The 24,211-nt window shown below is 32.1% G+C and overlaps 1 protein-coding gene across 1 annotated transcript; it reads left to right on the top strand.

Moving 5' to 3' along the window:
• Window positions 1–191: 191 nt before the first annotated feature.
• LOC134727790 (mitochondrial sodium/calcium exchanger protein-like) lies at window positions 192–22,632 on the top strand. The gene is made up of 17 exons (XM_063592178.1): window positions 192–493; window positions 1,835–1,987; window positions 2,588–2,640; window positions 3,671–3,728; window positions 4,193–4,304; window positions 4,872–5,039; window positions 5,443–5,544; window positions 6,693–6,755; window positions 7,238–7,386; window positions 11,573–11,650; window positions 14,452–14,584; window positions 15,311–15,432; window positions 16,812–16,889; window positions 18,535–18,610; window positions 19,191–19,271; window positions 19,918–19,982; window positions 22,186–22,632. The coding sequence occupies exons 1-17, from the start codon at window positions 281–283 to the stop codon at window positions 22,381–22,383; spliced, it is 1,902 nt and encodes a 633-aa protein (XP_063448248.1). The 5' UTR covers window positions 192–280; the 3' UTR covers window positions 22,384–22,632.
• Window positions 22,633–24,211: the final 1,579 nt, after the last annotated feature.

Genomic DNA, 24,211 nt, shown 5'->3' with positions numbered 1-24,211 from the left:
TTTGTCGTTTAGATAACATTTTATGAAAGACCACATATTTTATTACAATTATTATTTTTTTCGCTTGAGCCAGGGATTTGTATAGTGAGCCTATTGAGATAAATATAAATATATTAGATATTCACTTTAACCCGTAAGTTAAAACTTATTTCAACACTTCACTGCAAGTGATAATTAAAGAACGATAACTCTATGTAAACAACTGATTTTGGATCCTGTTATCAAAAGTCAACATGTGATAAAGTTAACCAAATTTGATCTTATTAGGTCAAAATTGAAAATGACAGTTGTAAAAAGTAAAACTGAGGTGTCCAGGACATCAAGTAAGATAGGATGTGCAAAGATATGTATAGCAGCAGTAATGTTTTTAGCGTTTTACATTGTATCAGAATTGAGGTCTTCAGATAGTCACAATGTAGTAAAGTTGGACCAAAACCAACTGCAGCATAGTAAATTCTCCATGAGAAGTTTAATGGGGGATAATGATACTGAGGTACTAGTTGCTTGCACTTTTTATACAAAATTATGAATATTTTATTGTATTATTTATATTACAAATTATTCAGTGCTTTTGATGCTTAACCCTGTTGCTGCCGGTAGTTTTTCATGGTTGCATTTCATGTGCCAGAAAATAAGACAGCTTGACGTCACAGACAATATATGCCCAAAAATGATGTAATTCAATCATTCAATATATTACGTCACAGCCTAATGACGTCACATTTGGGAACCATTGAAGAAAATATTAGCCTGTTAAAACTTCGATATTGAATATATATATGATGATACAGCAGTGAGGAGAAGCTTGCATAAATTTACACATGGACTTATATGTGTTCCTCTGGCACAGCTGGTATGTACACATAAGACTGACTATGTCCCTCAGGCAGCAAGAGAGTTGAATTAATTTACTGCCATGACTTCACTGATAATTATTTACTTTTCAATTGTTAATTCAGTTCAATTGTCACAATATGTACAAGTTTAGCATAAATTTTCCAGAACTTTGTACATAGATTCAATCATTTTGTAATACATGTAATCATGGTAATAGGAAGTTATAAAAATTATTTTGAGGCAGTTTTTGACAGAAAAAATACTTCAATTTACAGGTTGAGAAATAAACAGATAAAAGTAAGGACAATGAATATAGATTAAAAGGTGCCCAATCAAAAAGACCATTGGAATGTTTGAGGAATACATGTATATGAATGAAACAATATGTTTCAGCAATCTATTAGAAATGTTGGACTTTGGACCACAGGTACAATTTTGTACTTGTTTCTATCCATGGGAAGACCCACTATCAACATTTATTTATGAGAAATGTGTGGCAGAGTATAAACATGTACTTCTTACATGCTCTAAAATAACAGCCGATTTGCAGACTCAATTGACATTTTTCTCTAAGTTCAGGTGTTAGTTTAGTGTTAATGATGCTTTTCAGTCCTAGAAATTTTATTTTTGGATATTTATTTTGTATAACGATTTAAAAGCAGATAATAATGGGTTATTGCATGAATATTGGGGAGTACATGTATTGTCCCGAGTAGAATTTTATATTGCACAAACTTGAGAGTGCAATATATGTTCTACGAGGGACAATATTCCCCAATATTCATGCAATAACCCTTTTATTGTATAGCAATATAATATTTGAAAGTAAAAATTGGTTTAAACTGAGGTTTTGTCGTTAATGACGTCATGAATTTTGAAGATTTATTGCACTAGTGCAATAATGGAATTTATTGCATGCTAACTTTTGGTTACTTTCTGTGAGAAATATATTGCTATACAATAAATGGTGTTATTTTATTTATTTGATGTTTTACAGTGTAGAGAAGTAAGAAAGACAAACCATAGTGACCAATGTGATTTTATAAAGAACACAGATGATTGTGCCTTAGACGAGGGTTTTATTGATTACTTAAAATTTACATATTGCAACTTTAATTCTTCTCTTAGACCCCTGGCATTAATTATTTTGGTAAGTACTTGTACAATCCTGAAAATTTTAAACTTTCGAATATACATATGACATTATAAATGTATTTAAAGGGTACAAAATGAAGCATAAGAGACTATTATGGGGATTAAGCCATTGAGACCAACAAAGACAGCAACCCAGCAACAAAATTAACTAAAAACTCCCAGAGAGCAACAAATTGACTTCAATGATAAACAGGTTTCAAATGTCAAGTTATGATTCAGTCTAAATCTCTAAACATGCTAAAAGCTGTAAATGATTTAAAGTGTTAATCAGAAAGAAACAATTTAAAAAGAAATAAAGAAAGGTGGTTTCATTCATAATGATTGCCTGTAAATTAGAACTATGAAATAGAATTCAAAATTGAAACAGTTTTAAGCAACCACATGCCACAATAAGGCCAGACTACCTTCAACAATGAGAAAAAGTCATAATGTTATGTGTAATAAGCTAATCCCATCAGAATTTGAGACAAATTAAGCTAAACTGAAATATTGGATTGTTGTAATATTTTTCAGAATATATTACTATGATTGAATATTGTCAAACTTTAAGTCCTACTGCTATTTTTTTTTAAATTAATAAAACTTATTTTTTTAGTTTGTGTGGTGGGTTTTCTTATTCATTGGACTTGCTGTCACTGCAGATGATTAGTAAGTAGTCCATAATATATTAATAGATATAAGAAGATGTGGTATGGGTTCCAATGAGGCAACTCTCCTCCAAGTCACATTTGTAAAAGTTAACTTTTTTATTGTCAAAGTTCTATCTTCAACATAGAGCCTTGACTCACGTCGAACAGCAAGCTATAAAGAGCTAGTGTAAAACCATTCAAACAGGAAAACTAATGGTGACAATCTATATAAGAAACGAGAAACACTTATGAACCACATCAATAAACAACAACTTATGAAAGGTGCAAACAAATGCAGCAGGTTTTAAGGTTTTAATAGGTTCAAACCTGTGTCCTTATCTGAAACATCACAACATAAATGCACACAAATATAAAGATAATGAGATGTGGTATGGTTTCCATTGAGAAAAATATCCCCCAAAGTTTTAAGCAATTATAGTCAACAGTACTGCCTTCAACAATCAGAAAAAAAACCCATGCTGTATAGTTGATTATACATTTCCATGTATCAACAGGTTGGACATAAAAATATAAAACAATTTAATTTAGAAAACTAATGACCTAATTTATAAAAAAAAGATTATCAAAAACATTAATATGACAGACATGAACCAAGGGCAACCACTGAAGTACAGGTTGTTGTCTTGAAACAGGCTGACAAGACTAAGTTTGTTTACAGTAAGAAAATTTATATTAATAAAAATACAAATACAAGCTGTAATTATATGTTTAATAACAACTACTGTGGATTCATAAATATTCGTTGAATACTAATTTTCATGGATTTTGTGGAAAAAGGAAAAACAGGAATTGAAATATTTTACGAATAATAATTTTTCTATGTATGCAGACTTTGTCAAAACCACGAATATAGATATCCACGAAAATGCAAGTTTTCCCCAATCCCAAAAATTTGTATCTACGAAAATGCAAGTTTTCCCCAATCCCCAAAATTTGTATCCACGAAAATAAATGAATCCACAGTATATAATCACATCCTTTATTAACACATGATTAAAACATTTATCAATTTTAATTTTTTTTTTCAGCTTTTGTCCGTCATTAACAGTTATATCAAAGACCCTTCATCTTAGTCACAATATAGCAGTATCCTTTCTTAAAACTTTAGAGATTTTTTTTTATGGATTTTTGTCGAAATATTGATGTTTCATGTCATATTGCATTGCCATACATACTTAATTGTAAAAATGTTTGATCCAAGCTTAACTCATAGCTTATCGCAAAACAAATTGTAATAGAATCTAAACAGCATCGCTAACCATGCTAACTGTGAAAAAATCAAAACTAGTCTGATTTGCTAACTGTAGAGAGTCTATCTAATCCAGAGCTATATACGGGTAGTGAAAAAATAATGGTAATTGACTTCAATTTATACTTCATGAATATTTGTAAAAAATCTAAATCACAAGCTTATTATAGTACCTGATGAAAATTCCAAGAATGAATATCTATTTTTGGTTTCTATTTTAATACATTCTGTGAAATTTTGAAATGATTTTTTTATACAAATCAATCGTAAAGTCTATTGATATTTCCTTAAGCACCTGTAGGGTGTAACATTTTTAGCCTTTGGTAATGGTGCTCCTGATATATTTTCTGCCATAGCTGCTGTTGGTAATGCTAAGAATGGGGATGCAGGTCTGGCTTTTGGTGCTTTACTTGGTAAGATTATTGATTAAAATAGGGAAAAATGGATTTTTATACATGTTATAATGTCTATCTAGTTACAAAAATAAATTGTAAACTTTTGGGTAAATTGACATAAACTTTTGGGTAAATTGACATAATCTTTTGAGAAATTATCAAATGCTAAACACAGATAATGATATCAAAATTGAAAATGTTATCTCTATACGACTGCAATTTATTTTGGGACTTGTGTGAATAAGTAATTATCAATATCTGAATCAATCCAGGTCTTAAAAGCTGTGAATAAATTAAGCATTGATATTTCAAAGATCTGCTGTTTAAACACCAAGTTCTGCAAATATAAAAAAAAAGTTTTTAATTATTTACATGCATGTGAAACAAAAGATTTTTTAAATAAGGCAGAAATAATATACAACTTAAAAACAACTTTACATGATCACTCAGACACATTACATAAGTGTACATAATAAGAGGAATACTATATTTACATATATACAAAAAAATACAAAATTATGGTGCACATTCTAACCCTTAATTTTTCATAACACATGTTGACCAGATATGTTTTTATTATTTTAGGTGCTGGTGTTTTTGTGACCACTGTGGTTGCAGGAACAATAGCAATAATCTGTCCATTTGATGCCATGCAGAGACCATTTCTACGGGATGTCATATTTTATTTATTAGCTACGTTTCTCACATTTACAGTCTTATGGCAAAAAGAAATCGGAAAAATTGAAGCCATAGGTAATGACGTAAAATGTCCCTATTTCAAATTTTTCTTAAATTTTGAATGGGATTGTTAAAGTCAGAAAATAGTTGATTATGATCAATAACTCCTAAAAACAAAATTTTAACATATGAAGTTTAGGATTGTACCTTTAAGTCTACATAGTTGTTTCATGGACAATCATACCACATCTTCTTAATTTTATAGGTTACCATTATATTCTGCTTTATACTTGACATCGATAACAATTAAATACAATGTATACAAGTTGAATCCGCACCTATCTTAATTGCTGATGTCAATCTCGATTACAATGCTTAAGCAAACATTTATACTAGCAAACCAAATCAAACCTTTAAATTACATGCATTAGGAAAATAGTTCTAAAGATTGTTCAATGACTGTGTATTTATTTTGTAGGTTATATTTTGCTGTACGTTCTCTATGTCCTCATTGTTGTGATTGGTAGATATTTCTATCAAAAGACAAAGAAAACAACAGTTTTGGCAGAAATTACAGTTTGTATGTATAAGCTATAACCTCTGATACAACTACGATTTGTCAGTTATTCTGTTCTGTTTTGTACCCTTAGTCCTAGATATCTTTGAAAAACATTACTGTAAATTCAGAAATTATTGCGTGCATTTATAATTGCAATTTTGTCTTTTTAGACTTCAATGCGATTATAATTTTTACGATTCTGAGCAAAACTCGCCAATTCATATAAATTATTTCAATATCCGAGTTTAAATTATTGCGTTTACAACTCTGTCGCATTTTTTTGCAATAATAAAAACCTGGCATTAATTTCTGAATAAACAGTTCTTATATAAAACTTTTCAAATACAGTTGTTTTTGTTCTATAATGGAAAAAAAATCATTTTTTTTTTTTTGTCTTGCCTTTACAGAGTTATCGAAACTAAGATGTGATTTTTCAAACTTTGATGTTTTCAGCTTCTATAATTGTTAAAATTTGAGTGAGGGAAAAAACATGAAAAGGTGCTACAAAATTTTACAGTAACGTATGTGATGGCCAGTACTGGCAGACAAATAAGGATATAAATGTGTATTTAAAGAATTGAAGGAATCTGATGTACAGTAGTTGTTGTTTGTTTATGTAATTTATACATGTTTTTAGTTTCTCTTTTTTTAAATAGATTAGACCATTGGTCTTCCCGTTTGAATGGTTTTACACTAGTAATTTTGGGGCCCTTTATAGCTTTTTGTTAGGTGTGAGCCAAGGCTCTGTGTTGAAGAGATAAGGATATAAATGTGTATTTAAAGAATTGAAGGAATCTGATGTACAGTAGTTGTTGTTTGTTTATGTAATTTATACATGTTTTTAGTTTCTCTTTTTTTAAATAGATTAGACCATTGGTCTTCCCGTTTGAATGGTTTTACACTAGTAATTTTGGGGCCCTTTATAGCTTTTTGTTAGGTGTGAGCCAAGGCTCTGTGTTGAAGGCCATACACTGACCTATAATGGTTTACCTTTATAAATTGTTATTTGGATGGAGAGTTGTCTTATTGGCACTCACACCACATCTTCCTATATCTATTTGAAGAGAGAGAAACAATACAAACATATAGACAACCTCAGTTCTGTCACATTATGTATGTATACCTTGTCATATGTACAATATAACAACAACTTTTTTATTATTTTACAGCTCCTGAAGATGCAGACAATTACGACGAAAGTTATCCTAATTCTGTAGAGACTAGTCGTGAAGGTAACTTTACACTCATTGGATTATTTGAATTTTGACCGACTTATTAAAACTACTGTACGTTATTATTTCCAATGGGAACCAACAAATTCCCTCTTGTAGATTTGTTCCAGTATTCTTATGAGACAAACTTCATGTTATAAAAGATAAAAAGCGGAATTATGAATAGGATGGGAGAGTTGTCTCCTTGACACACTTCTCCCATCTTCTTATATCTACTTCCTTTGATCTGCTTTACTGTGAACTGACACATTAAATAAATATTTCACTAAAATCTTAGGGGAAAAAAACTGCTTATTGGTCAAATACAAAGCAGGGTTTATTTTTTTATGTATATCATTTTTCAACTTCTCTGTAACCTTTGTACTTGCATGGTTTTATGAGAATAAACTATCTATCTATCTACTCATATCATATTAGCATGTTCTTCACTTATGCATTTTAATTGGACATAACACAACCATCCAACATATTTAGATATTTAGATTTAGGTGAAGGAAAACCATTGCTACCACCAAGAGAAGACAGAGAACCTGGTACCCCATTTGAAGAATTTTTATCTGCCATTAACCCTATAGATGTGGACGAGTGGTCAGACATGAAGTGGTATGCTAAAGGATATGAAGTATTCAAGGTAATTATCAGCCATTAACCCTATAGATGTGGACGAGTGGTCAGACATGAAGTGGTATGCTAAAGGATATGAAGTATTCAAGGTAATTATCAGTCATTAACCCTATAGATGTGGACGAGTGGTCAGACATGAAGTGGTATGCTAAAGGATATGAAGTATTCAAGGTAATTATCAGTCATTAACCCTATAGATGTGGACGAGTGGTCAGACATGAAGTGGTATGCTAAAGGATATGAAGTATTCAAGGTAATTATCAGTCATTAACCCTATAGATGTGGACGAGTGGTCAGACATGAAGTGGTATGCTAAAGGATATGAAGTATTCAAGGTAATTATCAGCCATTAACCCTATAGATGTGGACGAGTGGTCAGACATGAAGTGGTATGCTAAAGGATATGAAGTATTCAAGGTAATTATCAGTCATTAACCCTATAGATGTGGACGAGTGGTCAGACATGAAGTGGTATGCTAAAGGATATGAAGTTTTCAAGGTAATTATCAGCCATTAACCCTATAGATGTGGACGAGTGGTCAGACATGAAGTGGTATGCTAAAGGATATGAAGTATTCAAGGTAATTATCAGTCATTAACCCTATAGATGTGGGCGAGTGGTCAGACATGAAGTGGTATGCTAAAGGATATGAAGTATTCAAGGTAATTATCAGCCATTAACCCTATAGATGTGGACGAGTGGTCAGACATGAAGTGGTATGCTAAAGGATATGAAGTATTCAAGGTAATTATCAGTCATTAACCCTATAGATGTGGACGAGTGGTCAGACATGAAGTGGTATGCTAAAGGATATGAAGTATTCAAGGTAATTATCAGTCATTAACCCTATAGATGTGGATGAGTGGTCAGACATGAAGTGGTATGCTAAAGGATATGAAGTATTCAAGGTAATTATCAGTCATTAACCCTATAGATGTGGACGAGTGGTCAGACATGAAGTGGTATGCTAAAGGATATGAAGTATTCAAGGTAATTATCAGCCATTAACCCTATAGATATGGACGAGTGGTCAGACATGAAGTGGTATGCTAAAGGATATGAAGTATTCAAGGTAATTATCAGTCATTAACCCTATAGATGTGGACGAGTGGTCAGACATGAAGTGGTATGCTAAAGGATATGAAGTATTCAAGGTAATTATCAGCCATTAACCCTATAGATGTGGACGAGTGGTCAGACATGAAGTGGTATGCTAAAGGATATGAAGTATTCAAGGTAATTATCAGTCATTAACCCTATAGATGTGGACGAGTGGTCAGACATGAAGTGGTATGCTAAAGGATATGAAGTATTCAAGGTAATTATCAGCCATTAACCCTATAGATGTGGACGAGTGGTCAGACATGAAGTGGTATGCTAAAGGATATGAAGTATTCAAGGTAATTATCAGCCATTAACCCTATAGATGTGGACGAGTGGTCAGACATGAAGTGGTATGCTAAAGGATATGAAGTATTCAAGGTAATTATCAGCCATTAACCCTATAGATGTGGACGAGTGGTCAGACATGAAGTGGTATGCTAAAGGATATGAAGTATTCAAGGTAATTATCAGTCATTAACCCTATAGATGTGGGCGAGTGGTCAGACATGAAGTGGTATGCTAAAGGATATGAAGTATTCAAGGTAATTATCAGTCATTAACCCTATAGATGTGGACGAGTGGTCAGACATGAAGTGGTATGCTAAAGGATATGAAGTATTCAAGGTAATTATCAGTCATTAACCCTATAGATGTGGACGAGTGGTCAGACATGAAGTGGTATGCTAAAGGATATGAAGTATTCAAGGTAATTATCAGTCATTAACCCTATAGATGTGGACGAGTGGTCAGACATGAAGTGGTATGCTAAAGGATATGAAGTATTCAAGGTAATTATCAGTCATTAACCCTATAGATGTGGACGAGTGGTCAGACATGAAGTGGTATGCTAAAGGATATGAAGTATTCAAGGTAATTATCAGTCATTAACCCTATAGATGTGGACGAGTGGTCAGACATGAAGTGGTATGCTAAAGGATATGAAGTATTCAAGGTAATTATCAGTCATTAACCCTATAGATGTGGACGAGTGGTCAGACATGAAGTGGTATGCTAAAGGATATGAAGTATTCAAGGTAATTATCAGCCATTAACCCTATAGATGTGGGGGAGTGGTCAGACATGAAGTGGTATGCTAAAGGATATGAAGTATTCAAGGTAATTATCAGCCATTAACCCTATAGATGTGGACGAGTGGTCAGACATGAAGTGGTATGCTAAAGGATATGAAGTATTCAAGGTAATTATCAGCCATTAACCCTATAGATGTGGACGAGTGGTCAGACATGAAGTGGTATGCTAAAGGATATGAAGTATTCAAGGTAATTATCAGCCATTAACCCTATAGATGTGGACGAGTGGTCAGACATGAAGTGGTATGCTAAAGGATATGAAGTATTCAAGGTAATTATCAGTCATTAACCCTATAGATGTGGACGAGTGGTCAGACATGAAGTGGTATGCTAAAGGATATGAAGTATTCAAGGTAATTATCAGCCATTAACCCTATAGATGTGGACGAGTGGTCAGACATGAAGTGGTATGCTAAAGGATATGAAGTATTCAAGGTAATTATCAGCCATTAACCCTATAGATGTGGACGAGTGGTCAGACATGAAGTGGTATGCTAAAGGATATGAAGTATTCAAGGTAATTATCAGTCATTAACCCTATAGATGTGGGGGAGTGGTCAGACATGAAGTGGTATGCTAAAGGATATGAAGTATTCAAGGTAATTATCAGCCATTAACCCTATAGATGTGGACGAGTGGTCAGACATGAAGTGGTATGCTAAAGGATATGAAGTATTCAAGGTAATTATCAGCCATTAACCCTATAGATGTGGACGAGTGGTCAGACATGAAGTGGTATGCTAAAGGATATGAAGTATTCAAGGTAATTATCAGCCATTAACCCTATAGATGTGGACGAGTGGTCAGACATGAAGTGGTATGCTAAAGGATATGAAGTATTCAAGGTAATTATCAGTCATTAACCCTATAGATGTGGACGAGTGGTCAGACATGAAGTGGTATGCTAAAGGATATGAAGTATTCAAGGTAATTATCAGTCATTAACCCTATAGATGTGGATGAGTGGTCAGACATGAAGTGGTATGCTAAAGGATATGAAGTATTCAAGGTAATTATCAGTCATTAACCCTATAGATGTGGACGAGTGGTCAGACATGAAGTGGTATGCTAAAGGATATGAAGTATTCAAGGTAATTATCAGTCATTAACCCTATAGATGTGGACGAGTGGTCAGACATGAAGTGGTATGCTAAAGGATATGAAGTATTCAAGGTAATTATCAGTCATTAACCCTATAGATGTGGACGAGTGGTCAGACATGAAGTGGTATGCTTAAGGATATGAAGTATTCAAGGTAATTATCAGTCATTAACCCTATAGATGTGGACGAGTGGTCAGACATGAAGTGGTATGCTAAAGGATATGAAGTATTCAAGGTAATTATCAGCCATTAACCCTATAGATGTGGACGAGTGGTCAGACATGAAGTGGTATGCTAAAGGATATGAAGTATTCAAGGTAATTATCAGTCATTAACCCTATAGATGTGGACGAGTGGTCAGACATGAAGTGGTATGCTAAAGGATATGAAGTATTCAAGGTAATTATCAGTCATTAACCCTATAGATGTTGGCGAGTGGTCAGACATGAAGTGGTATGCTAAAGGATATGAAGTATTCAAGGTAATTATCAGTCATTAACCCTATAGATGTGGACGAGTGGTCAGACATGAAGTGGTATGCTAAAGGATATGAAGTATTCAAGGTAATTATCAGCCATTAACCCTATAGATGTGGGGGAGTGGTCAGACATGAAGTGGTATGCTAAAGGATATGAAGTATTCAAGGTAATTATCAGCCATTAACCCTATAGATGTGGACGAGTGGTCAGACATGAAGTGGTATGCTAAAGGATATGAAGTATTCAAGGTAATTATCAGCCATTAACCCTATAGATGTGGGGGAGTGGTCAGACATGAAGTGGTATGCTAAAGGATATGAAGTATTCAAGGTAATTATCAGCCATTAACCCTATAGATGTGGACGAGTGGTCAGACATGAAGTGGTAGGCTAAAGGATATGAAGTATTCAAGGTAATTATCAGCCATTAACCCTATAGATGTGGGCGAGTGGTCAGACATGAACTGGTATGCTAAAGGATATGAAGTTTTCAAGGTATTTTCAAGGTGTTTTCAAGGCGTTTTTTGGCGTATTGAATTTTAAACCTGATGCTTTTTGTTATCTATTAATCATGTTTTTCTTCATCTAATATGTTCTCCTATTTATTTGTATTGTAGTCCTGTAATATTATGTTGTCATCTCAATGTTATATTTAACTTTGCCATTAAAGTGCGAGGTTTGGCATGCCACAAAACCAGGTTCAACCCACCACTTTTATTCCCCTTTAAAAGTGTCCTGTACCAAGTCAGGAAGATGGCCATTGTTATATTATTGTTCGTTTATGTGTGTGTTGTATTTTAACGTTGAGTCGTTTGTGTTTTCTCTTATTTTTGAGATATTGAGATAAGACGTGGCATGGTACTTGTCTATCCCAAATTCATGTATTTGGTTTTCATGTTATATTTGTTATTCTCGTGGTGTTTTGTCTGATGCTTGGTCCGTTTCTGTGTGTGTTACGTTTCGGTGTTATGTCGTTGTTCTCCTCTTATATTTAATGCGTTTCCCTCGGTTTTAGTTTGTTACCCCAATTTTGTTTTTTGTCCATGGATTTATGAGTTTTGAACAGCAGTATACTACTGTTGCCTTTATTGATAATAGAAAGGGCTTTGCAGTTTTATACATACTGTTATAACACTTTTTCAAGCTGATATTTTTTATGATCTTCTGTAGTTGATGGGGACATTCAGTGTATTTCTTTGCAAAGCTTGATCAGGGGCATTTATGTCTTTTTTTCTTTTCCATTTTTTTTCTATTTCCAACATAAAAAAGGCTTGATTTTATTAATTTAGGTTCTTTTTGCCATTTTTAGCTCACCTGGCCCGAAGGGCCAAGTGAGCTTTTCCCATCACTTTGCGTCCGGCGTCCGGCGTCGTCCGGCGTTGTTAACTTTTACAAAAATCTTCTCCTCTGAAACTACTGGGCCAAATTGAACCAAACTTGGCCACAATCATCATTGGGGTATCTAGTTTAAAAAATGTGTGGCGTGACCCGGTCAACCAACCAAGATGGCCGCCACGGCTAAAAATAGAACATAGGGGTAAAATGCAGTTTTTGGCTTATAACTCAAAAACCAAAGCATTTAGAGGAAATCTGACATGTGTAAAAATGTTTATCAGGTCAAGATCTATCTTCCCTGAAATTTTCAGACGAATCAGACAATCCGTTGTTGGGTTACTGCCCCTGAATTGGTAATTTTGAGGAAATTTTGCTGTTTTTGGTTATTATCTTGAATATTATTATAGATAGAGATAAACTGTAAACATCAATTATGTTCAGCAAAGTAAGATTTACAAATAAGTCAACATGACCGAAATGGTCAGTTGACCCCTTTAGGAGTTATTGCCCTTTATAGTCAATTTTGAACCATTTTTCCTAAATCTTAGTTATCTTTTACAAAAATCTTCTCCTCTGAAACCACTTGGCCAAATTAATCCAATCTTGGCCACAATCATCTTTGGGGTATCTAGTTTTAAAAATGTGTGGCGTGACCCGGTCAACCAACCAAGATGGCCGCCACGGCTAAAAATAGAACATAGGGGTAAAATGCAGTTTTTGGCTTATAACTCAAAAACCAAAGCATTTAGTGGAAATCTGACATGTGGTAAAAATGTTTATCAGGTCAAGATCTATCTGCCCTGAAATTTTCAGACGAATCAGACAATCCGTTGTTGGGTTACTGCCCCTGAATTAGTAATTTTGAGGAAATTTTGCTGTTTTTGGTTATTATCTTGAATATTATTATAGATAGAGATAAACTGTAAACAGCAATTATGTTCAGCAAAGTAAGATTTACAAATAAGTCAACTAACCGAAATGGTCAGTTGACCCCTTTAGGAGTTATTGCCCTTTATAGTCAATTTTGAACCATTTTTCGTAAATCTTAGTTATCTTTTACAAAAATCTTCTCCTCTGAAACTACTCGGCCAAATTAATCCAAACTTGGCCACAATCATCTTTTGGGTATCTAGTTTAAAAATGTTTGGCGTGACCCGGTCAACCTACCAAGATGGCCGCCACGGCTAAAAATAGAATATGGGGGTAAAATGCAGTTTTTGGCTTATAACTCAAAAAACAAAGCAAGTAGAGCAAATCTGAAAATGGTCAATTGACCCACTAAGGAGTAATTGTCCTTTATAGTCAATTTTTAACAATTTTCATAAAATTTGTAAATTTTTATTAACATTTTCCACTGAAACTACTGGGCCAAGTTCATTATAGATAGAGATAATTGTAAGCAGCAAGACTGTTTAGTAAAGTAAGATTTACAAACACATCACCATCACCAAAACACAATTTTGTCATGAATCCATCTGCTTCCTTTGTTTAATATTCACATAGACCAAGGTGAGCGACACAGGCTCTTTAGAGCATCTAGTTTTATGAACAAATCACATGAAATTTTAAAAATTAGAAAAATATACAGGCAAAAACTGCTGTTCTTTCACCAAAATTAAGAACATGTAATGATTTCCAAGTTCAAAGCATATGTAGAGAGGATATTTCAGATATTTTTAACAAAATCTGCTTGTGTTTATCTTTTGAAACAAAAAAGTTGAGTATGATCTTTACAAAAGAGAAATGTCCAAAAAAACTGAATATTTTCTGTAAATGTCTTAAATTTCAACCTAATTTATTTCTAAAAGTAGCACATGAAGATATAACTTTGAATACATATTTGAATTAACTACTGATAGGTGAAAAATTGCTTGCATGCAAGCTTTCATTAAAAGTTCACCACGGGATCAAAACTATATTGTATGCTCTTAAATTTTCTCTTATGTGTTTTTTTATTCCAGAGTCCATTAGTATTCCTCCTGATTATAACCATTCCTGTCGTAGATTACAGAGAGGAGAACCATAACTGGAACAGATATCTAAATTCATTACAGATTTTTACTGGATTTACATTTGGTGCACTTGCCACAAAAGGTTGGTTAGAGATTTATCATAATTAAGCTTAACTTAATATGTTATTATATATGATTTCACAGCCAATATTGATTAATGTTTTTTAGTAATAAACAAATAACATATTTCAACTTCAATTAAACCTGAATTAATCTATATAGGATGTCAATAAATACAAGAAATCCTTCAAAATATTTGCCGTCAACACAAAATTCTTAACTTTTATCTGAATTTATTAATGTTTGCCTTTGAGGTGCATTGATGATGTATATACTTAGTTTAGAGACTATTGGAAGAGTTTACCATTATAGGTATTGTTGAATCTAAGTTGGTTTAGAGACTTTTCGAAACTCTTCACTTTTATAGGTTTTGTATATTTTGCAAAGATGAAGCATAGTGCAGAGTTCTGTTGGTTTAGAGACTATTGGACCCTCATTCCCTGTATGGATTATTTTTCAGTTAGTTTAGAGACTATTGGAGGTTCATTCCCTGTATGAGAATTTTTTATGTAAATAATGTTATATTTTTCAGTTGTTTTAGAGACTATTGGACCCTCATTCCCTGTATGTTAATTGTTGAATTAAATTTATGATCTATTTTTCAGTTGGTTAAGATGGAATATAAAATTGAGAATGGAAATGGGGAATGTGTCAAAGAGACAACAACCCGACCATAGAAAAAAACAACAGCAGAAGTTCATTCCCTGTATGGATTCAATGTTATGTAAATTAATGTTATATTTTTCAGTTGGTTTAGAGACTATTGGAGGTTCATTCCCTGTATGGGTATTGTTGATGGTTATTGGTTTGATATTATCCATTGCTGTGTTCTGTACGTCAAAAAATGATGTCCAGCCTGTATATCAACCAGTAAGTAGGATAATTATATTTTATTAAGATTCCGACAACATCTGTTACACCTACCATTCCTACCGATTAACAGGTTATCTGCATGTCGATATCGTAAAATATCAGCTGCGAGACATAATATGAAGCTTTTTGACGAGTGAGCGTAGCAAACGAGATTAAAAAGCCTTCATATTATGTCAAGCAGCTGATATTTTACAATATCAATATGCAGATAATCTGATAATCGATTTATCGGGCTAAATTTGGGTGTTTCAGAAGTGTTTTCTTTGTTTCACCAACACACAAATGATCACTTGATAAGTTCGGGTCAAAGTTATTAACGTCGGTTCAAACATTATGACGTCGCTGATATGTCCGGATCAAAGTTATTAAGGCCGGGTCAACGTATTTGACGTCACAAAGACATGATACGGAATAATATTAAGAGCTGAACAGAGTGATATAGACAGTGGGACGACCGATAAAGTAGATTATTGAGGGTAGGAATGCTGTTTATCATCAAGTGTCAAACATTAGCTACCGTAAGCATCAAATGATCCTTATTTTTGTCTCGCCTTGACTGAGTAAAAAAACGAGACATAAGTATGCTGAGGCAGCAACAATCTGACTAGGTCTAGTATTTGATGAACCACTAATGGTAGGCCAATTTGGTATGCAGTTGGGTTAATGAACCTAATGCGCCTCCAATATAGGACACAAAAGATGTGTGTAAACAAAACATCTCTGTGATATTGAACATGTTTCAATGTTTAACAAGGGACTGAGCTTAACCATTTGTGTTGATCTGTAAAGAAGAGGACCAACCATAGAATAAATGTGTAATAACTATGGAGATATTAAATGTATTCAAAGTTTTTTTTTAAATTTTCACAGAAATTATTGTGTGAAAAAAGGGATTTTTTTATAAAGAAGAGCAGAATCATGAAAGGGTTTTTGGGGTATGCTAATTTACGGAAAAATTAGTCACACCTTCTACTTTGCAAATTTAACCACATATGTAAAACATTCTCAGCTGTAAAACGAGCCATCATACATATCCAAGTTTACAATATGGACTGAGCTACAGAAGTAAACGTTACCGCCTATGGAGAAACAATTACACATATTGCCCCAGTTGTATTAGCATTGACACATCTCATTCCTATAGAGATTATTTGTCCAAGCCCCCTCAGTCATGGCCTATAAACAAATATGTATGCTTGTACTCAAAATTGTTATATATCATTAAATAAATTATCTGACAGAAATCAGAAGCAATGAGCATAAATAGATTCAAAACTAATATTTGTTGTAATATAAATGTAGTAACTAATATAATCATCATAATAATTTAACTGTGATTTGTAAAGCTGGTATTATATTATTTTATTTATTTATAGGTGTTAGCCTACCTGGGTTTTGTTTTAGCTGTTGTATGGATCTATATCATAGCAAATGAAATAGTTAATATATTACAAGTAAGATATTAAGTTAACCCTGATGTGTTTATGCCCCTACTGTACATGATAGAGTCATAAAGTTTTACCCTTTACCATTGGTCTTTCCATCTATCAGTCCTTTGGTCTTTTCATCTTTCTGTCTATCAGTGCGTCCGTTTGTCTCATTCTTATATGTTTGAAGCTTGAGCTTTACATTCATATTAAATTTTTTGTTGCTGTCGTGTAGTTCATAAGAGTGTCTCGTTTTTTATATAGATTAGACTGTTGAATTTCCCGTTTGAATGGTTTGACACTAGTCATTTTCAGGACCCATTATAGCTTTCTGTTCGTAAGAGCAAGGCTCCGTGTTGAAGACAGTACTTTGACCTTTAATGGTTTACTTTTATGTTTTGTGACTTGGGTGGAGAGTTGTCTCATAGTCACCCATACCACATCTTCTTATATCTAAACAAAAATGTATTTGGCTGCAATTATGTAACCTATCATATTTTTTTTGGCAGCCAAATTGGTCTAAGAAGTTCATCTACAGTAAGACTAACCTTTCAACACACAAGTTATGAGGTCTCTCCTGGCACTTTATTTTCCTCCACAAATAAGACCTGGCTGCCACTATATAGACCAGGGTGCCAAAAGTTTCATTTTTATAATACAATTTTAGTATTTTTCTATGTTTTGATTCATTAAACACAAAAAGTGGTACAGAAATGACAAAAAAATATTAAATGGATTTAGTTTTAAGAAAAAAAAATGATTTGACAATGATTACTTTTTCTCTTTTGAGGCACACTCAACAAGTTATAATTAAGAAATAATCCATTCATGACATGCTCTAAAAGCCTTAAAGTTGGTTATCAGGTACAAATTTGATAATGATTTTTTGACCTGGAAGACCCAGATGCTGATAGAGGTATCTATCTGTAGTCTGTATGTAGATTGGACAATTGGTAGGTAAGATTGAAACTGATCTTGATACACAAGTCTAAAGAAGGTTATTTTGACCAAAAAAATTATATTTCTTGCTTTTTTTTACTTCAACTGGATCTGCAACAAAAATTAGTTGTTTCCTGGGTGTATTTCAATAATAAACAAGAACAGTAGTTATATACCTGTGTGTTTACATTATTTGTGGAAGTTTGAGGCCTCTGAACATCCCTCAGTCAGACATCGAAGCGAAGCCCATCCCTTCAAAAACCAAGTTTCATCCTATATCAATTTAAGTCTGTATTTGAGCTCAAAATGAACAATGAAACAGAGAAACATGACAATAAATGGTGTAAGATTGAGATAACATGCATGCACTACAAAATAAATGTCATAAAATTGACCTCCAAAAGTATGGTAATGGCTAATAACATTTTTTTAATAAACTTTTGTGCAAACAGTTAAAATAGATATATTTTACCAGGAATAAAGGAAAATATCGGATTTTAAAAGTAACTTTGTGTGCAAACATTTTTTGTGCTTATTAGAACACAACTTACTTTACAAAGCGAAATTTTAAGGATGTCATATAAGAATAAATTTTTGAACAAGTGATCAGTTGGAGACAGAGTTTCATTTATTCTTATAAATCTCCTGCTATTGAAGTCATAGTTATATAGTTCTCCTAGAATAATGATATACCAATATTTACTTATCATGCTTATATTTCCTTTCATTTCAGACATTTGGTATTGTGTTCAACATCAGTGATGCCATATTAGGGTTAACCTTATTAGCGTGGGGAAATAGTATCGGAGGTAATTATTGTTCCTCAGTATTTTTGTTTTCTAAGTCAGATCATTGTTACATATCAAAGGCCTTAGCGCAGTTTTTGTCAAAATAAAACAAGGAGAGTTGGGGTAAGGAGATGTCTACCAATTTATACTAGAATCCAAAGGGGGGCATTCAGTCTTTAACAATATACATGTGTCTTTTCAATATATCAGACTTTTTATACTACACTGATTTTAGCATAAATTATAGGCATTGGACTGAAATTTTCGTGGAAAAAAAAAACGTAACCAGTATACAGACTGCTTTTTTACTTAACTCCTTCACATTTTGAGCTTAATTTGAGTTTGTAAATCTTCTGTGATGAGTTTAAAAAATAGATATTTATGCTTGGTTCCAATCTGCATATCTGTTTCCTAAATAAGGAGTTTTTTACTTTGAAAATATCATATTTGAAAAAAAAAGAATTGTAAGCATAAATATTTGTGTCAAGTTTCTAATTGAGTCTCTTAAAGTTCTTCATAATAATTACAGAGGTTATCACAGATTGTATATATAGAAACCTTACCCTGGTAAAACAACATTTATTGATGTTTTATTTTTCAGATTTAATAGCAGATACAGTGATGGCCAAGCAAGGTTTCCCAAGAATGGGTATGTCAGCTTGTTTTGGTGGACCATTGTTTAGTATCCTTTTATAATTTAGTCAATTAGTGTATTGCAACTTTTATATAAATTTCCAATTGATACATAAGGTAAGTTAGGTAACACAAATAAAATAAAAACCAAAAAGCTTTTTTTTCTGGATGATTGTAAAATTAGAAGATATGGCATGATTGTCAATGATACAATTATCTACCAGAAAGTAAATGTTAGAAACTATTGATAGCCCTATACCTTCAACAATGAGAAAAACCATACAACACAGTAAGAAATAAAAAACAAAATGTAATCAATTCAAATGAGAAAACCAACAGTCAGATTTGAAGAAAAAAAACATTCTGGTCACTTTGGATATCTTATGATTTTTCATAATTTTATAGAGATGAAAAAAAACAACATTTACAACACAAAAGAAGTTAAGGATAACTTTAACATGGTTCATTATATTTTCTTATTTTATTGTGCAATACTTGACAAAAGATATAAGAAGATGTGGTATGAGTGCCAATGAGACAACTCTCTATCCAAGTCACAATTTTAAAGAAAAACCATTAGAGGTCAAAGTACGGTCTTCAACACGCAGCCATGAAATTTACCATTCCTTCTTAAAGCTAATTGTTAACAAGCCTGGTAAAACATATAATTAGTTAATTCCTTGACATATGACCAGATTTATTATTAGGTATTGGTATACCATTTACCATAGGTACAATTAAAAATGGTGGTACATATAAGGTACGTATACATATGATAAGAAAAAAGAAATAATAAAATCTACTCATTGATTCATTTATTTTTTGTGGTAACAATTTTTCGTGGATTGAGAAGACATTGTAATTTTGTAGATATATTGTGTGGTGTTTTTTCTAGTCAGCATAAAGCCTAGATAGTTTGTACTTCCTTGAACATCTTAATTCATGGTTAATCTGTACCCCAGAAATCAAAGAAAAAATTGGTATCCCATAAATAATAATGAATACACAGTTCTTTTTTTTAAGATGATCTGACAATACTCTGAAATACTTACTTGAACCTCATAATTACAGACAATTTCAATACAAATATATCCCAAATCTAAAAGTGGGGCCAAATATCAATAGTGGTTCTAAAGCGTAATAGCATGTGGATTCTTGTTTTTACAATGATACATTAACCCTTTCCTCCATAATGACGCCTTTTGACATCTGTGTAGTACTTCAGTTGAAACGTTTTGACTAATAAATGTTTGCATCAGACCTCATAAAATTTGTATCCAATATGAATATGAAAAGGATATTCATAAGAATATCTGACTTAAGGGGGCTCGCGAGTCTAAATCAAATTTTTTATTTAATATAGGATTTCTCTATATTTTTCTATAAATGAACTTTATCTTATACTTAAAAGAAAAATGAAATAAAAAAATGGGGTCACTGTTCATTTACACTCACAATCTGCCTTCGAAAGAAGCATACATATTTGTAAATGTCCTTTTTTTCTGTTGAACTAATAGGAGAAATAGCGGTAATATCGTAATAAAAAATTTGTAAGGGTTCCGCGGAACCCAGTGTCTCGCCTATTTTTGCTGTAAATCGCAGGCTCAACAACAATGAGGAAAAAAAACAATAAAAATATTCCTCTTGTTACTATTTTATGATTGTAAGAAAATCTAAGTCCATTCAAAAGTAAATTACAGAAAAAACGGAGTAATCTTTTTACAAACTTTACTTCTGGATACAATTTTATGATCATAAATAAGCTTCTGTCCAAGTTTGGTACAAACCCAGGATAGTTTAAGAAAGTTATTAAAAATTTTAAATCTTTAACCACAGAGTGAATGTAATGGTTCCCCACAGAAAAACTAAGTTCATTTAGAAGTAAAATATGGAAAAAATGGATTTATTTATTTACAAAATTTACTTCTGGATACTATATTATGATCATAAACAAGCTTCTGTCCAAGTTTGGTACAAACGCAGGATAGTTTAAGAAAGTTATTAAAATTCTAAAAACTTTAACCACAGAATGAATGTAATGTTTCCCTGCAGAAAAATCTAAGTCCATTTATAAGTAAAATATGGAAAAAATGGAATTTTATTTTTACAAAATTTACTTCTGGATACTATCTTTTGATCATAAACAAGCTTCTGTCAAAGTTTGGTAGAAATCCAGTATGGTTTAAGAAAGTTATTAAAATTTCAAAAACTTTAACCACAGAGTTAATATTTGTTGACTCCGCCGATGACGCCGACGCTGACGGAATGTAGGATCGCTTAGTCTCGCTTTTTCGACTAAAGTCGCAGGCTTGACAAAAAAGAACTAAATTACAGAAATCGCTTAAATTTTACAATTATTTGGTTTATGTACAGCTTATTCGAAAACAACAATAAAAAATATAGGTCACCGATGAGTTAAAAAAGATATTTCAATTTTAATTCCAAAACATGGCATTTTTGCACCAAAGGGAGATAATTTGGAGCTTTTTCAATGATATCTACAATTTTAAAGTCACCTGGGGCCAACACTAATTGATTTTTTTGGAATGATTTGTGTACCATATGATAAAGTAACAACTACTAAAGGTAATAAATAAAATTTATAATGAAAAATTTATGTTTAATTTTTTTCTTAAAATCCTTTACCCGTGAGCCTCCTTAAATTCATTTCATGAAATATTTGTTTCTTGCATTAATATTTGAAAAGATATTTTAAGCATTTTATTGAAAAATCCTATGCAAGAGAAAAAATCAATTGAGGAAGGGGTTGAAAGGACCAAAGTTCAGATTCAGGTGATGTGCATTTAATTCTTTAAATACCATGTGACAAGAGTGAGAAACATTGTTAGGCTGATTCATTCACAAGATAAATTATGAAAGGAAATTAAACAGATATTGATAACAAGAATTTATTCTTGAAAAGAAAAAAATCTGAATGTAAGTTTGTTACTTTTTTATTTCAGATAAAGATAACAGTGGAGGAAGTAGTTTTAGTATCGTTTTTAATGTTAAGCCTTCTTACCTCCCTTGTTGTGGTGCCATTATCAAAGTTTCGTATGTCCAAGCCGTATGGAATACTTTTAATAGTTGTTTACATTGTCTTCCTCATTGTGGCAATTCTGGCTGAAACAGGAACTATCACAGGTGACATCAATCCATAACATATTAACCATGACAACTATTTAGTTTACTTTCTGACTGTGATAAGAAATTCAGTTACGACATCTATTTATAGACTTTTTTATTTCCATGACAACAAAACTGCTTATATGCTTTCTGTGATATTAGTTTATTGGGTAACATTGTTCCGTACTTCTTTGTAGTTTCTATGACAACAATAATGTATATATGAAATTTGTTTTTTACTGTGATATTTAATTGCAAGTGAGTCAGTGACCCTTGGCTTTCTGAAAGTGCCTTAGATTTCGAAAGAGATTACCTTAACGAATACGGTGCCAATATATTGATGATATATATATATATATATATAACAAAAGATAATAGTGGTGTTGTTATGTTATGTTATAAAATGTTAATGTGCAATATTTATAAAATAATGTTAATGTTGGTCTCAATATGTTGCAATATTTCTAAGCCTTGCCAATACATCATGACCCACAAATTTACTTTAAGGGAAAGTTTTCAAACAGTTTTACTAAACACAAATTTTCAATATCATCATGCAATGTTAGAATTATTTTAATTGGTCAAACTGTATATATATATAGATTATTTGCTCATAAATATGCTTATATTTATATTACTATTATTAGAGATTCCTAAATTTAAAACAGTTTAGATACTCAATTGTTTTGTGTTTTTTTCTCACTTTTGTGAAACATTGGTAACAGCAGCACTAGTAGAAATATTCGACACTGTTTTATCAAATAGAAGTAATTTGAATTTTCTATATATCTGTAAAGAAAGATAATTCTTGATCAAAACAGTTTCTTGTGAACAGGACATATGACATTATATGAAGTGAAGTAATATATGACATACTTTTATGATATAAATTTGATATTTATATATTTACTTATTTTTAATATCATTTGGTCATTTATTAAAACCATATGTTTTTATTCTGTCTTTTAAATTTGTATGAAATTCATAATTGTTTCATTTTCTGGTCTGTAATGTTGTGGCTTTATTTCAAAACCTGATATTTAACTGACTCACAGTACTATGAATTCATCTTTTTTTTAGGGTACCAATTCTGTGGATTGAGGACAAAATATTTTGATGATACTTAATTTTTAGGTTTTTCCCCTAGAGCCCTAGAAAATTTGCACTTCATTGAAAATTTAAATTCTGGGTTTAGGTATTCATGAAAATCAGTGCCAACAATTAACAATTATTCCATAGTTATGCATTCTGCAAATACTGCATAGATTGAAAGGTTGTGTTCAAATTCAGATGTTGTGCCATGTATACAATCTATTTATACTTTATTTCTGTTAATGATTAAAAATTGATTTTTGTATACCTATTTGGTACTTTTTATGAAACAAGTGAATATTTATGATTTAGGTTATATGTTTCCATGACAACTTAAACTGCCTGTGAACAAATTTATGGTATTGTTAAATTCTATTATTATTTTATTTCTATATACAGCTATATTTTTGGTTATTTATTTTTTTGTGATTATTACACGTATCTTTGATTTACCACTTGTTACCTGTTCATTCCATTTCAGTGGCAAATCAAGATGATTTCAAAATTTAATTGATTTTTTAAGCATAAAAGAAATTGTTGCCTTACTTTAAAGTTTACTTAGCAGTATATTCTGCTTTCTTGAATTACTCCCCCTTTGAAAAAAATAGGGTTTTCCTGCAATATTCAGAATATTGTTCTTAAGTTTTTTTAAGAAATTATTAGAAAAGAAAAATACCTTCTCCAATTTTGATGTTTTCTAAACACTCTCAATTGTACAGTAACTATCTATATATAAATGCAAGTACACATGTACAAAATTAATACTCACAT

This window comes from Mytilus trossulus, chromosome 8 (genome assembly GCF_036588685.1).
Source record: "Mytilus trossulus isolate FHL-02 chromosome 8, PNRI_Mtr1.1.1.hap1, whole genome shotgun sequence".
NCBI lineage: Eukaryota > Metazoa > Mollusca > Bivalvia > Mytilida > Mytilidae > Mytilus > Mytilus trossulus.
The sequence above is the reverse complement of the archived record's forward strand: the minus strand, read 5'-3'. Positions and strand labels throughout refer to the sequence as shown.

Bases quoted from the DNA above. Each gene is read 5' to 3' on its own strand.
- LOC134727790 (XM_063592178.1), top strand. From the start codon at position 281: ATGACAGTTGTAAAAAGTAAAACTGAGGTGTCCAGGACATCAAGTAAG. The intron at 494-1,834 runs GTACTAGTTGCT...GATGTTTTACAG, and splicing joins TGGGGGATAATGATACTGAG to TGTAGAGAAGTAAGAAAGAC. The intron at 19,983-22,185 runs GTACGTATACAT...TTTTTATTTCAG, and splicing joins AAAATGGTGGTACATATAAG to ATAAAGATAACAGTGGAGGA.